Here is a 20,729-nt window from a genome sequence, read left to right as displayed (position 1 = left end):
GCATCATAAAAAGGCTGAGCTGCTATGGCATATCATCATGAATTCAGTTGTCTCTATTGCATTTGTAAAAATCATACTCTCCAACCACATTACAAAAGAAACAAAAATCACAATTTAAACATGCCTGCAACAATGTTTCCTTTGGAAAATTCCTGTGATTGCTGAGAACTTCCAAAGTAACACACAGAAGAATGTTTTCACCACTGGAAATCTTTATTTTGTTGCTGAGGACTTTTTTTAAGCCTGAAAGATTTTTTAATAATTATTCTAGCTACTGTAGCCTAAGTTTGATGAAATTCCTTTAAATTTCATCAACTTTAAACTGTAATGAACTGATTAAAAATCCAATGGCATTTTCCATCTTGGTCTACATTTTAATGTAATGGAGAGTCATGCAATTACAGAAGACAAACCCTCTGAAAGGGTTTATGACCCCCAGGTATATCTCTTTTTCCAAAAGTAACACCTTTATACTGAAACAGAAGCTGTTCCTTACCTGAAAAGAGTTCATGCATCGAAGCGAAGGTGGCAGAGATGTGGTACTCCGACCCAGTATCAACAATAATTCCAAACATGTTTCTGATGGAAACTTTAAAGGATGAACTCCCATATCATCTTCCCATGCATCAGCAAGCCTATAGAGGTAAAAAAAGCTTCTTCATTTTCTTAAAATACATCTAAACCATGAGTTTCAATTAAGTATTAAAACGTGTCATATCACTGTGATAAAAAATTCCCTTCATGTTTTCCCTGTTAAAGTCAAAGATCAGTGTGTTTTACCAAAAAACACGGTGTATTTAAATAAAGTGCCTTACCCATACCACCAATATCTTTCAAAAATATACATAATGTGAAAGGAAAACTTAGCCTATTTTAGAAAAATTCACTCGTGTTTCTAATTCAAAGTTTCATTACTTCTGAACAAAATTTCATCTGTCACTTGTAATTTCCCATTATACAATGATTTTACACATAGAGTATTCTTTACAGTACATTATGCCTCCACTTTTTATTTTGTTTCTAGAAATATTTCATTTAATTCTAAAAAGACAGGAGGTCAGGGATGATTTTCAAAACTGATGTGCACTATGCTCACTGGGACCTTACTAACAGTCTATACAAAGCAAAAATCAATCCCAGTTCACTTTATACAGATTTTTTAATTTGGATGTAGCAAAAGAGTTAAGATTTCTAGAGTTACTCATAAAAACAACATTTCAGAAGCATATTCCTGTAAACTGTTCCCACTATCACATGCTGAAGAACAAGATTAGTTCAACAAGATATACTCAAAACACAAGATCATTCTGCTTCCTATAGTGCAGGCTTATTTCTTCCATAATACACAAACTGACAGACTGATCAGTGATCCAGTTACTTTAATAACCTTGAGCAGGCAGTATCAGATACTCCTGGGTAAGATGAATGCCATTTATTCTCAGCAGACCTGAGCACATTGCTGTGGAAGACAATGATGCTACCCTTCCCTGTCCAAGACTTCAAGATTTCAATAAACAATCTTAGCATCAGCTTTCACTTTTAAATTCCTCCAGCTCTTCTGACTGAACCACTGCCTGTGAACATAACAGCTTATTTTAATGTACTTTCTAGAAATAGCTGCATTTTTTTAGACACTTGGGGCCCCAGCATTCAGCATGGTGAAAATTGAGCAAATACTCTCTTCACAATATCTGTGTCACCCTGGATGGTTCTCATTCTCTCAGGCCTCCCAAACAATGACTCACTGTAAAGTCTTGCTTCTTACACACAGGCTTGCATATACACTTTTTATACACAGCACCTTCTTAGTTCTTCTCGAAGATGTCCTACTTAGCATAATTTACACATCTTTCTTCAAAGAGTGGGTGTACTTTCACTTTCTTACCTCCATTAGTCTGAAATTGGCCACTCAAATTTCAACTCTGCTTTTTTTTCTAATATTTACATCTTTTTCTCTTTCCTAATTTATCTATGCATATATAAGAATCCAACTCTGCTTTGATACATAGAAGCAAGACCTATAATGCAAAGAATGCCAGAGGGGCTTTCATCTCTTGAAAAGAAGTGTTTTCTCTCTTTTGTTTTTGTCCCCACAGTAAAAGACAAAGAGAATCATATCACATCTAGATTACCAGATATATAATTTCTTTTCTCAAACCTCACCAGAATGAGTCATCTTGACAAAAGAAGATCTAAGTTTTACATGGCAAGGAGAAGGAGGAAGGCACCCCTTGGCTCTTCTAATGGCAGTGCATCACTTAAGACTTCCAACATATCAAAGCGCAGAGGCCAAAACCTCCTACACATTAACAGGCTTAATAATAAGTACTATCTCACTGGACATTTATACTGTGACACATGGATCTGGAAAAGTTGTTAAAGCTACTACAAAAAACCCCAACTGACCACTAGGACAGGAAGGTGAGATGTTTAGAAGAGACTCTGGAGTATTCTCATTATTGGAAGGTACAAACCTCCAGTTAAGTCACAAATGCTATGTTAGTGTTGAATGGACACAGGATTCTTTTATAAGACTACAGACTACACAAGTGGCCAAGCCCAGAAAAGGCAGCCCTGACTGGTTCAGAGTTCCAGGCTGGATGGGGCTCTCTCTGAGCAACCTGGTCTACTGGAAGGCATCCCTCCCCACAGCAGGGGAATAGCAACTAGAAGATCCTTAAGGTCCCTTCCAACCCAAACCATTCTGTGATTCTATAAATGTTCCAGGAGGAACACAAAGCTAGATGATGAGCCCTAAGTACTCAGTAACCAAGGAGTCTTGTTAACTGTAATCCAGAATGAAGCTTTACATTTCCTGATCCCTTGGTAATTTCATTTCTCCACATAATTAGAAACTTACCTTTATATGCTCCTTACTCATTCTTTTCTCTACATGTTCTACAATCTGGTGATGTAGGAAAATTTAGGTGAAGCTAGCAAAAATAGAGGCTTCTCTTTTTCAGAAATCAGCAAATCTAAACAAAGCACTGTGCAGGCACCTTCAAACACAGCTAGAGAGTTTGGAGACTGGAGGTGGTATGCTAAGGTTCTGGGTCTTGGGAAGGTGTTTCCACAGATCAACACCCTTTCTTCAAAGAAATTTTTCAGAACGCCAAACAATATTCAAAACATCACAACTTAGATCAGTACCCTGATTCTATTCTTGTGTTTTGATACAGGATTTTCTGGAGATGCCTCCTCATTTTAAAGTTCAACTATTACAGCCCTGACACCAAAATGGGGATTTTTCTTTTGTGGCTGTTGGTTTATCTGAGGGAAAGAAGGTTTGCATAAAGACATTTAGCCTAATTATATTGGAATTCTTATTTATTAATTGCTCAATTATTAATATTTCCTGAAATTATTCCAGTGCATTCCCTAATTACAAACAAAACATATATATCCCAGTATTTACTGCTCCAGGAACACACATGTTAGGAATTAGTCCTTGTGACTTGCCCTTTCACAGCATTTAACACAAATGGTTATAGAAAAGTCACTGCTTTATTAGATCATTTCTCTTTGTTCCTCTTTATCCCTGTTGCTGTTAGAAGCACTTTTCCATAATCTCTATTGCAGAGGAAAGAAATAAGCATCTATGTATAAAATGAAAGCAAAACAAACCATAAAGAATCCACTGTTTTTTGCCCTAGTTTCATGGTCTTTCTATATAAAGGGAGTTGTCTCACTTCCAGTACAGAACACTGCTTTTTACTGGAAGAGGTAGATGGGCTGATAATGCTCCTCAGGAGAGTGAGCATCCACAGAGGACAGCTCAGCTGATCACTCCCAGCACAATTCCCAGACATCACAGCACAATTTCTATGCTGGCTGAAAGGAATAAGGGGGGAGATAAGACAAAAGCTTAAGGAAAGTGAGGTTGACAACAGAATAATTCCTTCAGCAAATATTCAACTTTTCTACACCACAAAGAAATCTTGAGATTCTGAACTTCACAGTCTGACACAAGAAAATATGATTCTCAGTGTTAAACAAAATTCATAAATTCTAAACAAATTCCCTAAGTCCTTGTGGGGTGCAAGACTGCACCTATTTTGGACCAATTTTTTGAAAAGTAAAATCTCACCCCTACCTATTGGCCATGCCAATATTTGAGGGAAATGTGACTCCGTTTTAGAAACCAGGCTTTAAAAGAGTAAGATGTAGGAAAGCATACTCAGGAAAATGGTACAAGCTCAGACCATGCTCTGAGTCAAGAAAAGGGCATGCCAGAGTGATTTTTTTTCACAGGATGTTAAATTCACCTCTGCAAATCACCATTATCATCCAGTTTTGTCTGTCAGTGATCTCACCAACAGGAAAACACAATTCCAAGCATTTTGTCTGCTACTCCATTCTTTCCATTTTCTCCCTCTTTTCTTTATCCCACTCTTCCCCAAAACTTGTATTAATCCTTTCAGTTTATTTCAACCAAATTTTCTTAAGAAAGATCTCAAATAAATTAGGTATGGGGAAGTTTCATGTTTTCCTGATTTTCAGGAGAGTACTGAGAAGAAATGCACATTAGTTGCTGCACAGAGAAAAGCTGCTGATGGAACACAGCAACATATATACCAGCTAATCAAGTGGTGTTTACCCTGGAGAATACGAGCATGAATTTATTAATATGGTATTTCTATCTAGCAAAATATACTAGTATAAACAAAGTAAACACGTTCTTCAGAGCCCACCATACTCCCTAATGAGTGAAACAAACTGAGAGACTTGGTGCTTTTACTTAAGTGCACTCTATGTTGAGGGTTCACGACAACTGGAAAAAAAAATCTTAAATTTTGAGGCAGGAAGAAGAATTGGTGATAATGGAATTGATCCCTAGTAAGAACAACAGTCAGAGGTTTCCCCAGTGTTAATCAAACTTGAGATGCAGCCTCTGCAGATCAGAGTGAAAGCTCAAACTCAGAACTTCTTCTGCTCAATCTAAGAGATATCTATTAGTCTCACCCATGAAAACACAATTAGCAGACATTAGATTGAAAGATATAATTAGAACCTTCACATAACTTTCATTCTGAAAAGGACAGAATCACATACGATGAATGCTAATAAAACTTCCATATATTTCTGGCACACAATTCAGAACTGAACTGAAGTAGTACAGAAATGAAGAAGTAAAACTCTGCTCAAGGAGGGTGATACTTGGCTAGATGCTGATGTGAAACAGTTATGTGCTATGTGCTGAATTGTCACAACAGAGCACTCCAAACAAGTAAGACATAAAGATGACAAACTGAGACTATCTTCCCGCTTGCTCTTTTCAACGCTTTCTCTTAGGAACTGGTCATTTGAAGGAGAAATTTCTAATTTTTTTATATGATTCTCACATTCCCATAACCAGTCAAAGAAATACAGCTAGGAAAGTAAAGTTCCCATAGTCACATGCATAAAATATTTCTAAAAATGAAGTGGTATTTTCAAAGTTGTTTAGTTGATAATAATGTGAAATCCAGGAAAATTTTGATTTCTTTAAAAAATAAAAACAAATCAACTAATGCTCTCTGAAATTCAAGCAATTAATTCTGAAAGCAGAGAGGAGTAAAACTTGAAAATAACTACTCAGATAAGATTAAAGACAGTTACTTCTCTAACAGAAATAATTGATCACAATGGTTTTAGAAAATGTTTTACATTTGAATCACCATGCCTCAGGGAATGGTATTTGTCCACTGTTCTCTGTAGAATTGATGCCAATGAATTGTCTATATAAGTTAGAATAACATTTCAAAACTGTGTTCTTAAAAGCAAGTTTTATGACACCAAAATAATGAAATACATTTATTTAATAATTTCTTGATATAAGAACTAGTAAACTAACTTAAACACAGCCATCCATCAGGTCATGGAACCCACCCATAACATCCTAAGTCTTCATGGAAAAATGCAAATACATGACACATCAGGGAAGCAAAAGAAAACTTGTATCTCAAACCTGAGAAAAACTGATGAAGACTCTCACAAGATTTTAAAAACTGGACCAGACTTCTAACCAGATTGCATTTATTTCAAAAGAAGCCTCTTCCATCAGTGCTAAAGACATTTATCGATAATAACCCTTCATTGTACATGAGATTCACTTTTAAATGCAACTGAGCTCTCTCAGCAACAAAGTAAGGCTGTTTTTAAAGAGGAACAGATAAGCCCTTTTTTCCTTTCCAGAACACCCCCATCATCACCTCTAATTTAGCAAGCTACTTCTATAAATACACTAACTGAGGGTAGTCTACACAGGTCAAAACTGGAAAATGGGAAAATGCAAAAGCTCTTACTCAGTGTTGCTGAGGTAATGTACTAATTATATTTTATTAACTATGATCTAGGTAAATGTGCTCTGCATTTAGGGCTGCAAATGCTGTGAAACTCTTGAAGGAGATGTTAACTGTAGCTTCAGTGCTTTGATGAATCAAGCCTGTGCTGAAGAATCCAATATAAAAGCTGACAGAAGCTAAGCCCTGAATCTCAGAGCTCACTGAATGTTATTAAAGCTGCCCTTTCCACAAGCTACAGCTCTGAGAGAAATGACAGATGACTTTACTGAACCAAAGGACAAACCTGCTAAATTAAATAACTATTTGTAAAAGTGATTTAATCTAAAAACAATTCTTAATTATGGTTGATGATGTGTCTATATACTTAATGTACCAGGAGGCTAAGTTATTTATACTTTTAATTATCCTTCCAGCGATCTAAAAACAACATAAAAATCAATGCCTGCTCATTAGCTACTGAACTCTTACCAAAATTTAAATAATATGGACAACTAAGAAGTGCAGTATTTCACAGTCTACAGTGAAAGTACATCTTTCCCCTGGAAAAAAAAATTGCTTTGTAGAACCACTGCTTCTGTCCTGAAACTAACATCTGTGGTTGTGTTCTACCATTCATTATTTATCCTGAGCAGCTGGGAGTGTCAAGTGTGGGCTTGGAGCAAATTTTCCCTGGGATCTTTACTAGTTGCATGGTATCCCAAACCAATAGGCATTAAATCTCTCATAAGAAACAAAAACCGTAAGAACAGAAATTTAACCCACTGGTGTCCCTGCAAGGAAATGAGCAAGAGAAGAGCAAAATATTTAGGAAGTAAGAAGGCAGTGAGCATGCCTTGTATTTTTTGCAATGGACTACAGTGGTCAATACAGAAGCTCCATCTTGAAGTTTGAAACATTTTTTTTTTCAGTGTAGCACTATAGAGACAAGACTTCATTTAACTGAATTTCTGTATTTTCACATGGCCTTAAATACTATCACTTGCAAAGCAATCTCATTATAAAATTACTGATATATAATTCTTACACTAAAGTTCATCATATATATAGCATATAGTACATATACTTTAATGTAGTATATTTAATTATATTAGTTATATATACAAGTATCCTATTAACATAAAATGATACATATTTCTATAAATTACTATCATAGTTGCATATAGAAGGACATGCTCACTATTAACAGTCTTCTAGCTCTTTTTTCCTGAGTAATGAATACTTTGATTGGAAAAAAATATGCAAATCTGGAGTCTAGTCAAAAAGAAGTTAGCTAGAAATCCACTGCAAAAACAATTCACCAGGTTTAAAATACCCTATCCTGCAAAATGTAAGCCCTTCTTGAACTTTCAATGTGTCACCATTTGAAAAGGGCAAGTTATTTAATACTAATAAGAAAACTTTATAATAAAAATTCAGATTTAATCTCACCAGAGTATCAGTGTCATAATATTTTTCAGATGGGCTGACATAAGAGGTATCAACTGGTCTTGTAGTATTTCAAAGCACCTTTTAATTAAAATTATGCTATTTTCTCTGATGAATGATTTTATGATTTAAAATACATACTCCATATGCAGTTTTCTCATTTCTAACTCCAATACACAGCATAAATTAAATAACTCATGCTAAAAGGTACATTAAAAGCCAGTGGATTAAATAATTTTGTTTGCATTAAACAACTACATATGAATCTCAACGACAATAATTTTATTAATGCATTTGAAATTGTTTTATAACTTCTTGACATTTTTTGATCATTGCAAGCTATTTAAGGGAAGTCAGAAAGAGAAGTAAAGCTGCCTACTTCAAATTGTAAAGCAAAGCCCAAATTACTTCACACCAACCAACATTTTTAGTAGATTCAACTGCCCTATATTAAATGTAACTACATTGGTTTTGGGATATTTATTAGGAAATGCTATTTGCAGAACAAAGCCTCTGCATAGTCCACAGAATGAAATTCTTTTTTTCTCCAAGGGTAAAGAGCAAAAGCAGAAAACCAAACAATTGTGTTAATATACTGTTCCAAGACAGACAAGGTTGTTTACAAGCAGATTATTCCTCTGAAGCACAGAAAGCTATCTCAACATACGGCAACTTCTTGCATGGCAATAAATCTTGACATTTTAGTTCTGTCCAGGAGTAACTTTGCCTTGGAGTATGTAATTTCAAAGTAATGCTCAACATACTTCTCCAGACTAAATATTCTTGGGTGTTCACCAACTTCTTTTCTACATTGCCTTCCCTCCTCCATCTGGCTGCTATGCAATTTCAAAAGCATTAATTTTAAGCTGCAAACTCGTATCACCCATAAAATATTTTCATTCCATTGCAAAACAGCACCAACTGTACAGTTTCTGTGGAAGACAAAACACAATTTCAGCTGCAAGAATCACTGAAATAAAGCTTAAACATCACAGAAGGATTAGCAGGTGTTCATCTATTCTGAAACCTGTAGGTTGAAGATTCACGGGATCTAAAATGGATGTATGAAAACCTAAATCAAGCAACAATCTCTAAAGCAGACTTATGTTCAATGGGACACCTAGATATGTGGGACCACAAACACTCACGAATGTACTGAATTTAAAATTCTCAACAGTACTCAAACTATGTACAGATGGTCTGTGAGTACAACTAAGACATATTTAGTCTTTATTTCGTTTCAGCACCAGGTAAGCAGAAATAGGCTCATCAAAGAATGAAGAGAAAAAGTGATTTTAATTTCATGGGAACTGGTCTTGGATATAAAATCCCAAACCTGCTGGGTATGTCCCAGAATATGCTCTACCAGCAAAACCACAGTCCATAAAGGCATAGCAGCAGCAGATCTAGCCACAGAGCCAACCCATAGCAACAACTGTCTATGGATAGAGACATTCTTCCTTCATTCATCTACAAGATCAACAGCTTACTGCAAAAACTGAACCTGTAAAAGTAGAAAACTGCTGCAAATGTTCACCAGTTACAGTGAAGGTCTTTTTAGAGTATCTAACTGAGGGATAGAAGCTCACAGAGAAAAAAGCTCCTGCTGGGCTTGTGATGTCAAACATATCTAGATATAACAGGAAGAAAACATGGGAGACAGTGAATTCTGTCACAATATATATTTTTTAAACTACTTTTTTAAAATTCCTACGTAATTTTTGCCTACCTGGGTGCAAGAGTAGAATCCACATTCATTTATTTTCCTACAAAACCAAGAAAAGCACTGGAGTTTAGCTCTTGCTGAGCATCGCCTAAAGTCTGCTGTGACTGCTCTTTAACATCCACACTATGCACAATTGCTGGTGCAGCTCCAAACTACAATGCAATTGCTGACTTCTCAGCAGCAAAGCAATGAGGTCCGACTAAAAGGAGAGGCAAATTAGTCTCATAAAAACTGCATGGCCAATGCTGTAGAATAAGCTTCTTCACCTTCATGGTTGTGTTAAGGCTTTAAGCTGCATTTTTTTCACGTCTTACTGCATCCCAGGTAGAAAGAATTAAAGTAGCTTTTCTGAAAACAATAAAGATCAGATTCCTGCAGCCAGATCACTGCTGATAATTCACCATAGTGGAGGATGGCAGTAGCAAAAGTAGCACTATGACTCTACAATGCAGTTTTCTTGAATATGGCTATAGAAGTTGGAATGAAAGGATAGATTTGAATGCTTCCTAAAATACTTTTCTTCACCTTAACTACCTCTTGATTCCTTCCTGGATACATCTTGCTCTAAATTAGAACAGATTGCTCATTATTTCCCTAATGTATGACAATAACTGTAGACTACTGTGCTTGGGATGGATGCAGAGGACAGAGCAGTGTGCTACTGACCTGTGCTAACAGCCGGACTGGTGCCATCTTGCTTGCAAGGAATATCAAATGTGAGCAGCGACACCATCAAACTAAAAAGCCTCCCTTCCCAGTATGTCTGAACTAAATACTTGAATTCTCAGGTTACATCTCTTTCTCTGCTTTTTTCTAACCTCTCAACATTTCGGATATGTATTTAAGGGTATATAAAGGCCACTTGCCCCAGCAAATGTGAATATGCCTCTTCTAATAGCGCTTATTTCCTGAAGGGTACAAGCGCATAGTAGAGCTGTAGAAAAACAAAGTACTGTGTAAAAAGCTCCTTCAGGGCACCTGCTGACATCAATATAGTTACTCTAGTAAATGCAAAGTCATTCCAGACAGCTCACCCTTAAAAGGTTCATTTAATTTTAGGGAAGCCTGCTTATGGGACTAGTGATGTCTGCTGGACCAGCTGCTTTCCTCAGCAGACTCTTCTTGCAACTGCTGTTGTCAACCCATAGTTTTTTTCATCATTAACAATGATGAACACCTCTAGATGAAAACTTGCTTTACAAATATTGTGGGAAAAGTATAACCCAAAGGTTTATCTCCAAAATTGTGCAAATAAAGCAAATGTGCTTAAAAGTCAGGGCAGGAGAATGAAGGTGGAGGTAACTGGCAAGACAGACAGAAAATATAAAATCACAGAATCATTTTGATTGGGATAGACCTCTAAGATCATACAGTACAGCTGTTAACCTAACACTACCACGTCCAACTACTGCCACAAACACTTTATTTTCCCAGAGAAAAAAAAAGTATTTGTCTTGGTGTATTTTTTCTGTAAACCAACCTCAAGAACTTATAGAATATTATCAAGGGACTCTAGAGATGGGTCATAAATGTAGAGCACCTTCTCCTCACTGTCTGCACATTAGCAGCATCTCCTGCATGCAGCTGAGCTTCCCACCTGAAGGCTGAGACAACAGGCTGTCTTTCAGCCCCTCCAGGGGCTGACACTAGGTAGAAGGACCAGAAAAAACTCAAAATATGTCTGCGGTCTCCTGGGCTCCACTTCCACCAAACTCTCACACAGGAATAATTTTACAGACTCTTTCCTCATGCTTTCCCCTCTCAAGGCTGGAAACTCCAATCATAAAATAGGAGACTCGGGAGGAAGACATAAATGTCTTTTCCAAAAATATTGGCATGTCTAAATTTTTGAATGCCCAGATGTTATCAATAACACTACTCTCCTAAAAGTGCCTTTACATCTCTCCATGAAATCACAATCTTTATTTAAAAATCATCAAAATGAGGTGTTATATTAGTGAACATAAAAAATGTGGTGTCAGGTATCCTATTACAAATACAAGGGCCCTTCACTTCACAGGAAGTTTCCCTCTGTACAAATGCTACGTCCAGTATCTGAGAATTACTTTTCACTATGTAAAATGTGAAAGGTTGATAAAGAGACAATCAAAAAATCCAAAACCATCATTCTAAATAGTGGCAAGGCAGATCAAATACAAGAATTCTAGTATTCTATTCTTTTGTACTAGTTCAGTACAAAAGGTTCCAAAAACCTCATGAGCAGTATGCCCAGACCCACTTAGGATCACATGCTTAAGAAAGAGAAGACCTATGTAATTTGAAATGGCATTTAATTCACTTCAGTTCACCCAATCACTTCTCAGGTGAGCAAATTATTCTAAGAGCAAGGGGATTAAAAAAAGCTGGAGACTGTAAAGATAATTTAGCTTCCAAAGAGACGTTCTCATAATGAAAACAGGGGCAGTGAACCGAGCTGCAGTACCTTAGCAAGGTCTTTTACTAGCACAACTATTTCAAAATAAATTAGTATACAATGTCCAAGATTTTTTAAAAAAATACTTACTATTCTTGATCTCTTATAATAATTCTAAGCATTGCAAATGAAATGTCAAGAATTATTTTGAGTTATTAAGCTCCTAGTTTCATCCGTAACTGATTTGTTTTCCAGTTTAATTTGTTTGAAGTGCTCCTTGATTCAATGAGACATTACTGAAGTCAGTCCAAAAATACCTGGTTTGCTTGCCCAAAACAGCTACCAGCTGATTTCCAAATTGGTAACTCTTGATTTCTACAGAGCAGCAGCAACTATGTCATGTGTGCCCAAATGCAATACTCATTATTAATAAAATCTCAAATCTCAGAGATGCTGCAGAAAAAGGAAAAGAAGGTCCCACAATAGCAAAACGATTCAAGAGATGAACAATAATTGTTTGGTGTTTCATCAGATTTAACAATTTACTAACTCTTCATCCTTAAAAGCAGAACTTTATACCCAGACTAAATCATTCTACATTAAACAAGGTTGGTAACAAGGACATTCCAAGACAATGTTCCCATCACTTATTGAAACAAAACATCATTGGGGCATAGGAGGGATTACATATTCCTGTCAGATCTACACAGTGTAAAAATTCATGCAGATGCTGCTTAAAGACCAGCACCTGTAGCTTAATCATTAATCTAGAACACCTATATGTCTGCATTAAGTCATACAATACTCAGTGTCACTGCTTGAAAACACAGCAATACCATCCCTAGCCACATTCAGGCTTCCATTTTTTCTTCAAGGTTTTCTGGCACTGTGCAGCTCAGATACCTGTAGACTGCCCTGTATGAACTCTCAGTGAATCTAAATACTTTCACAGCAAACACTGAAAATTAAAATAGTAGAAATTTACCTAAAGGAAGGCTAAATGGAATAGTGTACGTATTTATCAATCTATAACCCTTACAAAAAGAGAACACCTGGTTTCTTGAGAGAATGCACAAAGAATGCACTTAAGTGTCTGGATAGACAGCTTGCTCAGGTTTAAGCAAAGGAGTGAAAATGTATAAAACAAGTCTGGTGCTTTGAAAGCGTGGAATTTAAAACTTTCTGCCAACTGCACTGTGGCCTCCTGTAAAATACTCTACCTAAAAATATTAGGTTCAATTTTTATAGTTTAGTTAAATGGACTAATGTTAAATCAGATTTTAATTTCCAAGCCTGTCGAAACAGTTTCATTTCTTAATTCCTCAAAGAAAACAAGAGGGAGTTGAACATGAAATATCTCATGAAATACATTCCACTTAATTTTCCTTCTAGAGTTTCCCAGGAGAAGGAAGTAGAGGGATGCTAAACTGAGGTCCCAACAATGGCATACCTGAGTAAAAATTACCTCTTAGAGAAAGAACAGATATTTGGGTGCTGAAAAGTGAGACTAAGAAATCAGATTAATTGTACAGGAGAATGAATTCTCCTGCTAGGAAATGAGGCCAATCTTCCATCCTCTGCTTTTTCTTCAGTATTGCAAGTAGTTTTCTTCTAACAATGCTGAAGATTTTCACTGCTGGTTCCTAGTATAGTGAAATGGCCTTAAAATTCAATGCTGCCACTCCAATTTACATTTTATATTTGTTAATAGTAATTGTGGCTTTGCAGTAAAGGAATTCAGAGGAAAGACCCCCTCACACTTTTCTCTATTATTTCAATTCTATGTTTATCAAATGATCTTCATTTTTAAAGTGCTGTCTGAAGAGTAGCTTTGCTCTGCATGGCTAAACATAGGAAAGGTTTTGTCTTCAATAAGGCCTTAGATATCTAATCCCAAATCTCAGTGGGCCTTGTTAAAGCAACATCATAAAATTTTTACACACCCTTATGAGTTTGGAAAAAAAAATTGTTCTACGTATCAGTCAGAGTTATTATTATACAGACTAATGTGGCCTTAGGGAAGGGACTGTTGAAATTCATGCATCTAGCCATTAGAAATGGATTGATAGATGCAATTATGATAAATCAGCATAGGTTTATTAAGTAAGATGGTTTTTTTAATTAGTAGTTACAGGTGAAAAAAAGAAGGCATTCAGACCCAATGCATAAATGCTGTAAAGCTGGTGTAACCTGCTATTTCTGTGCACTGTGAGCACACTGGGAGGTATGTGCATCACTCACTCCGGTACTCAGTGACCTGATGGATGAGCAGGGCTGATGAAGCTACTGGTTTCAACAGCTGACTGTTGAAGATTGCATGTAAGATGTTTTCCATTACCATCTGTATGGCTGATTACCTTGTCAAGTGAGCAGTTTGCCTTATCTCTCTCTTTGAATGACCACATTCACACCTTCCTGGGGAGGGAACCTCCGCTGATAACAGACTATTGAATATTGGTGCATGACTGATAAGAACTACAACATCCCATTGTGAGATGCTCCGCCCAGAGGGAGGAGCCAAGCACTGCTACCCCAATATACTCTGAGATCCTGAAATTGCAACTCAGTTTTTCTCCACGAGATTCCCCAGAGGAACAGCAGCTGCCTTTTCCTCCTGGATCTTCAGAGGAAGACTACATCCTTCTCTACAGAACCTCCTTGCTCCAACAGAACCACCCCCGATACTTCAGAAGACTGCAGCCACATTTTCAAACGGACTGCCACCAACACCCTGACCAACAGGGTGTCAGGTTGGGTTCTGACTCTGTCAGTGTTGTTCCAGTGGGCTGTATTGTTTATTTTATTATTTTTATTTCTTCCCTATTAAAGAACTGTTATTTCCTGCTCCCATATCTTTGCCTGAGAGCCCCTTAATTTAAAATTATAGCAATTCGGAGCGGTGGGGAGGGTTTACATTCTCAATTTCAGGGGAGGCTCCTGCCTTCCTTAGCAGACTCCTGTCTTTCCAAACCAAGACACTGACCCTGCCTGGACACCTGAACTGCTCATCACTCATTTCCTAAACTTCCGTGGTTCAATGTATAGTGTCTTTAAGCAATCCAGAATTGGCAACAATTTACTTTCAACCACATGCTCTACACTGCAGCACCTGAAGACTTGACTGTCAAGCAGCTCAGATGTCTGTGCTGTAAAAGCAAGGCAAACCGTTGGTGCAGTAACCTCACCTAAGTCCATGACTGAAAAGCAGGGTTGGCTTCTGCAAGAAAATCTGAGTTTCCCATCTAGGCTGTGCAGGGAGAGTGGAGAGAGGCAGCAGCAAACCCAGTTAGCAATGTGTATCTATCCCCTTGCCTTGTTACTAATGGTCACACCACCACCTCCAGGAAAGGCTCTAACCACAAACCATGAGAATTAAGCACTATGTAGAAAACATAGCCCTAATATGAGCTCACTGCCACTGTCACACCAGCCAGCAGTCTCAACACTGCCACTGGTACCAGAGGGATGGTGTCTTTGATACCCTGCCCTAACAGCATTGAAACAGGTGTGCATTTAGGGCTGTGGAATAGCCACAAATAGTAACACTGGTTTTGTCAGCAAAGCAAACCAAGCAAGCAGCAGAGAAGAATTATCTGTGAAGAAAAAAATCAAATTAAATCAAAGTTGAATGAACCAATGGTCTGTATGATAAGATGGCACTGCTGTTACCCTGTACATAAAGCTCTAAGTTCCCTAGCCACAGTGCAAAGCACTTGCTGGGTGTTCTTACAGAGGTTATTCCTACCAGCTGTGCCACATGAAGATTTATACATGCTCCATAAACTTTAATTCCCTTTTAAAGTCCTATTATACCAAGCAGGGGGCCATTTCTGAAGTTGAAATGGATTTTCAGAACAATATAAAGACGAAAATGTTTTCTGGCCTCTGATTTTTAAACCTCTGGGTAAAATTAAATCTCTTCCACAGCACTGTTGATATTCCATATAGAAATATTCACAAATGCCAGGCACTCCAGAACATTATGTCTGAATCCAAAGGGAGAAGTTATCCTCCTGTAGAGAAAAAATGCTGTAATCACTGTTCACAAAAATCTCTCAGCTTGATGCTTTGAAGTTTTTTCCTGATGTACTGACTTCAGAATAGAAGGAAATTCAGTATTTTAAGATGCAATTACCTGCAGCAAAGAAACACCACAAATAATAGAAGTGGTAGATCCTGAATTTGCTGACAGCAAGATTTATTCTTTCTAGTCATTCAATCTAAACCATTGCCAAACAAAAGCCTAATGACTGAAGTTAGAATTTCATGTATGTCATATTTTTCCTTTCACACTGAAACCACAATTTTAATAGATGAGTTTATTTTTATCATCATTTTCCCACTCCACAAAAAATTATACCTCTTGCAAAAATTGTACAGAAGCTCACTCTATGCAGGTAGCACAAAACTGAAGTTTATCAGATGTGGATAGAAGTCAAATTTAACAAGCAATTAAATCCTAAATAAATAAAACCAGCAGTCGAAAGCACAGCTTCCTCTCTTAAAAGTAAACTTCAAGTTAAGTCAAAATCCTCAATCAGTATAATTTTTTTTACATCTTTTACTACATCCCACAGCTCACTTTGGAAATTCACAGCAGACCAACTGCATATCTGGCAAGACTCAACTTTCCACTTGCCCCTTTTCCATGTCCTCTGCCAGTGTGTCCTCACATGTCTGCCAGTTTTCCTCTGTGCAGGGAAATACTCTTCCATAAATAAAACCTCCACCCTTCCCAAAACTGTCCCTAGTTATAACACCTCCTCTCCTCAGAGCTATTTCCCAAGTTTTCCCTTTCAACTATTCTGAAGCTTCCCCCTTTCTGCTACAGCAAAGTTTATCAGTGACTGTTTAATCCTGGCTGACGCTGATGGAGCCCTTGGCAGCTTTTAGGTAGAGCTGTCCAGAGTCCTGCTGTCCGGCTGCAGACAGGAGGCACAGCAGGAGGAATCACAGAGCCACCCGCCAACCATGTGAGAGCACTGTGGGGGCTGCAGCCCACACATACACCTTGACACAGTCAGATTAGTGAAGGCAGATTGTTTTCGCTCTTGAGTTTTACGAGCTTTCTTAAAATTTTATGGGTCAAGAAAAAGGAAAAGTTAGTCTTAGCTTAGAAACACAAGATACAGGATAAGGGAGGCATGCAGCCTGCCAGCCAAGTTCTGGACATGAGCAAGAGCAGAAGAAGAAAAAAGGAACAGAAAGGAGATTTAGATGGAAGACTTAAATCTATGTTTAAACCAATTCTGATGCAAGAATTGATGCTACAGACAGACTAGAACAGATTTTTGATAAAAGGAAGTGAAGTAGGCATGGAAAAACTGTGTCAACAGACACTAGCTCAATGAGAAGTCTTTCAGTAGATGACCTTGTTCAAACAGGACATGCAACAGCTGAAAACAAGATTGCTATAAACCATATGTATATTAACTTAATTAGAATGAACTTCAGATGTAGGAGAACACATCATAGGTAAAGAAGTAAAACAACACTTGATAATTAACAAATGGTTGAATAACAGTCCAGTCAAGACTGTGGTACCAGTGTGGCTCTCTATGCAAAGATGTTCTGAGACTAAAAGGATTCCTGGCTGAAAACATTACAGGTGCATATGGGAAGGGGCAGTTTGGGCCTTGGCTTCCATGAGGCAATGACGTGCCCCACACACCCCACACACCCCCAGGCCTGTATCCCAGCCCTGCAAAGGATGCCAGCCCCTGGCACAGTACAAGCAATGCTTCACACTCGCCTCTGGAGCCCCACTCTAGCCCCAGAGTGACCAGATGACCAGAAGTCCCACCAGGGGAGGGGCCCAGGAAAGCCAAAGGGTATCTAAGCCAGGACATGCAGTGAGCACATTCTGACCCTATCTCTTCTTGGAACTTCTATCAGCTGAACACTGCTGGAACCAGAAGTGGTAGCTATACTTGTTCTTTTCTGTACCCTCCTGTCTTTCTCTTTCTTCTACTCATTCCTTCTTCTGACAGTTTTGAGTAACTTAAAAATGGATGGGATTGGAGCTTGCTAAGTCAATGCTTTGAGAAGATGCTTTTATGTTGATTAGATGGTGCTCTAAACTTACGTCAAAATTCTCTGATTTTCTAAAGTTGCCAGTAAATTTTTTTTATTGTCTTGACCTCTTCAGAATATCTTACTAGTATTCTTCCCGTGCATCTAAGTCAGAGTACATAAAGAACCACAAGCCCTTTTAAAACTCTTTTCAAGCATATTTTTGGGGTCTTAGAGATGTCACTCCAAATTGCTTCCAGAGAGCAAAAGAGTCATGTTGAAGGTGCATTTGAAAATCTTTTGGCAGAGGTAGAAACTAAACTAGACATATAAAGCTAAAATACTCACCTCCCTGCAAGAACAGCTACTGAGCTGTTACTCTCATGGCCATACACAGTGGGAAAACAGGCATGGTCAATCCAACATCTCACTTCTGAGTAGGTCTAATAGTACAGTCTTTTGGAAATTACTTGGCTGAAGCTCTAAAATTCCACACAATTTTATTCCCTGAAACAACCCTTCCCAGCTTTCCAGTCAGATCTCCTCCACGTCTTCCTCAAACATTCATGCCCACAGATGGTGAAGTGGATTGAGAACTGAATGAAGGACAGATCCCAGAAGGCCCTGATCTGTGGCACAGGGTCTAGTTGGAGGCCTGGACTAGTGATGTCCCCCAAGGTTCAGTAGTGGGTCCAGTGTTGCTTAACCTGTGCCTCCATGTCTTAGATGGGGGGGCAGAGGCCTCCTCTGCAAGTTCACTGATGACACAAAGCTGGAGGAGTGGCTGATACCCCAGAGGGCTCTGCAGCCCTTCAGAAGGGCCTTGACAGAGTGGAAAGAGGGGCAGAGAGGAACCTTCTGAAATTCAGCAAAGGCAAGTACCTCGGGTACTTGCCAGGGGTTACTCTTCCTGCACCTGGGGAAGAGTAACCCCTGGCTCTACTACAGGCTGAAGACCAACTTGCTGGGAGATGGACCTGGGGGTGCTAGTGGAACAAGCTGTCCCTGAACCAGCATGTGGCCAAGAAGGCCAGTGGTACCCTGGGGTGCATTAGGAAGCGCATTGCCAACAGGTGAAGGGAGGTGATCCTGCCCCTCTACTCAGCTTTAGTGAGGCCACATCTGGAGTCCAGCTCTGGGCTTCTTAATACAAGAGACAGGAGCTCCTGGAGCAGGCCCAGTGGAGGACAGCAAAGTTGATGAGGTGACTGGAGCATCTCTCTTATAAGGAAAGGCGGAGGCAGCTGGGCCTGTTCAGTCTGGAGAAGAGATAGCTGAGAGGGGACCTTATCAATGTCTATCAGTATCTAAAGGGAGATGTCAGAGGTTGGAACCAGGCCCTTCTCAGCAGTGCTGAGCAATAGGGCAAGAAACAATGGGTAGAAACTGATGCACAGGAAGTTCCACCCACATACAAGCAAGAATTTTTTTTTACTGTGCAGGTGACTGAGTACTGGAACACATTGCCCAGAGAGGTTGTGGAGTCTCCCTCACTGGATATATTCAAGAACCATCTGGATTCAATTCTATGCCATATGCTCTAGGATGACCCTGCTTGAGCAGGGTGGTTGGACCAGATGGCCCCACAGTGGTGACTTCCAACCTTACCCACTCTGTGATTCTGTGATAGGTATCACTTATTATGCTTATTAATGATACAAATAATTTAATTTATAGCTTAAGGCCAGTACGCAGAGGAGCCATCATAAGAATTACTTGTTCTGTTTCGATGCCACAGTATTCAAAACAGGCAACCAGCAGTAATATCCTATTGTTGCTGCACACACAAAGATGGAAGTATCCTGATCAATTTTATAAATAAGCCTTTTTACTTTGGTCTCAAGTCATACACTCCCAATTTGCTTTAGCCTTACCAATTCAAAAATATTTCAAGTAAAAGTGGCAGCTTAAATTGTAAAGTATTGTTAGTTTACACAGCCTGTCATGGAGAAATACAATAGAAACAACAAATGCTAATTAATTTAAAACAGGCCAAGATACTAAAATCCAATAAATAAATCAAGTTTTGAAGTTTAAGTAGTTAATGTCAACCATCTGTCCAGTAAGATTTTATAAGATTTGCTTTTTCACTCTTGGCTCATTATTTGATTCCTGCCTGCTCAAATAGATCCCATCATTTTAAAGGCATTACAGGAGTTGAGTACTTACCGTTCCCAAGCGAACCCAACAGTCTTTATAAGTCTATGAGAAACAAACTGCAAGCATCCAAGCGGAAATCTGCTATGTTTGATGTATGGTTATAAAATTACTTTCAATGGATCAGCGCTATCATATTTAGGCTACCCGGTTTTAAAAAAAGCAGTGTTACATGGAAAGGAAAATGAGAGCTATACATAAATATAGTAAGACTTGAGTAGATGCGACATTGATTTCCTTCCAGCAACTAAGTCTAGCCTCTAACTGTAATCAGCAAGAACACTACATGCTGCAGTTTAGAATCCCCATGTCCATTTAGCTGGTTGGAATTCTGAATTGCGGTTTGCTAATCCCCACCCAAAATCTAGCAGGACGTAATTTCATGGCAGGTCAAAAGAGTATTACACATCAGTAGTGAACTTCTGGAACTTGTCACTTGATTGTGGAGGCAGACAGCACCGGAAGGCCAAGAAGTATTTATACAAACAAATGACCAAAAGACGAATGAACAGACAGTAAAAGAAATAGGCAGGGCTGTATCCTCTGACATCTTTAATGCAACCACAGAGCTGAGCACTACAGGAAAGTGCTCACACACTACTCTGAAGAATGTTGGAGGGATGATAAGAACTAAGCAGAACACGCTAAAGTGCTCTGACCCAGCACGGCATTTCTTACATTCCTATCATCCTATAAGTGTTATTAACTACCTGGCAATGCAGTTGTTTGTGACAACACATTTTAAACTGGT

General features: G+C 38.4%; 1 protein-coding gene across 1 annotated transcript in view; it reads right to left on the bottom strand.

The window, feature by feature from the left end:
• The window catches only part of UBE3D (ubiquitin protein ligase E3D), a 77,408-nt gene that overhangs the window by 30,242 nt on the left and 26,437 nt on the right, over positions 1-20,729 (bottom strand). Inside the window, exon 10 of the mRNA XM_030944771.1 lies at positions 497-635. Within this exon, the coding sequence (XP_030800631.1) occupies positions 497-635 (139 nt within the window). The remainder of the gene's footprint in view (positions 1-496; positions 636-20,729) is intronic.

The sequence above is a fragment of the Camarhynchus parvulus genome, chromosome 3 (assembly GCF_901933205.1).
Source record: "Camarhynchus parvulus chromosome 3, STF_HiC, whole genome shotgun sequence".
In the NCBI taxonomy this organism is placed as follows: domain Eukaryota; kingdom Metazoa; phylum Chordata; class Aves; order Passeriformes; family Thraupidae; genus Camarhynchus; species Camarhynchus parvulus.
The sequence above is the reverse complement of the archived record's forward strand: the minus strand, read 5'-3'. Positions and strand labels throughout refer to the sequence as shown.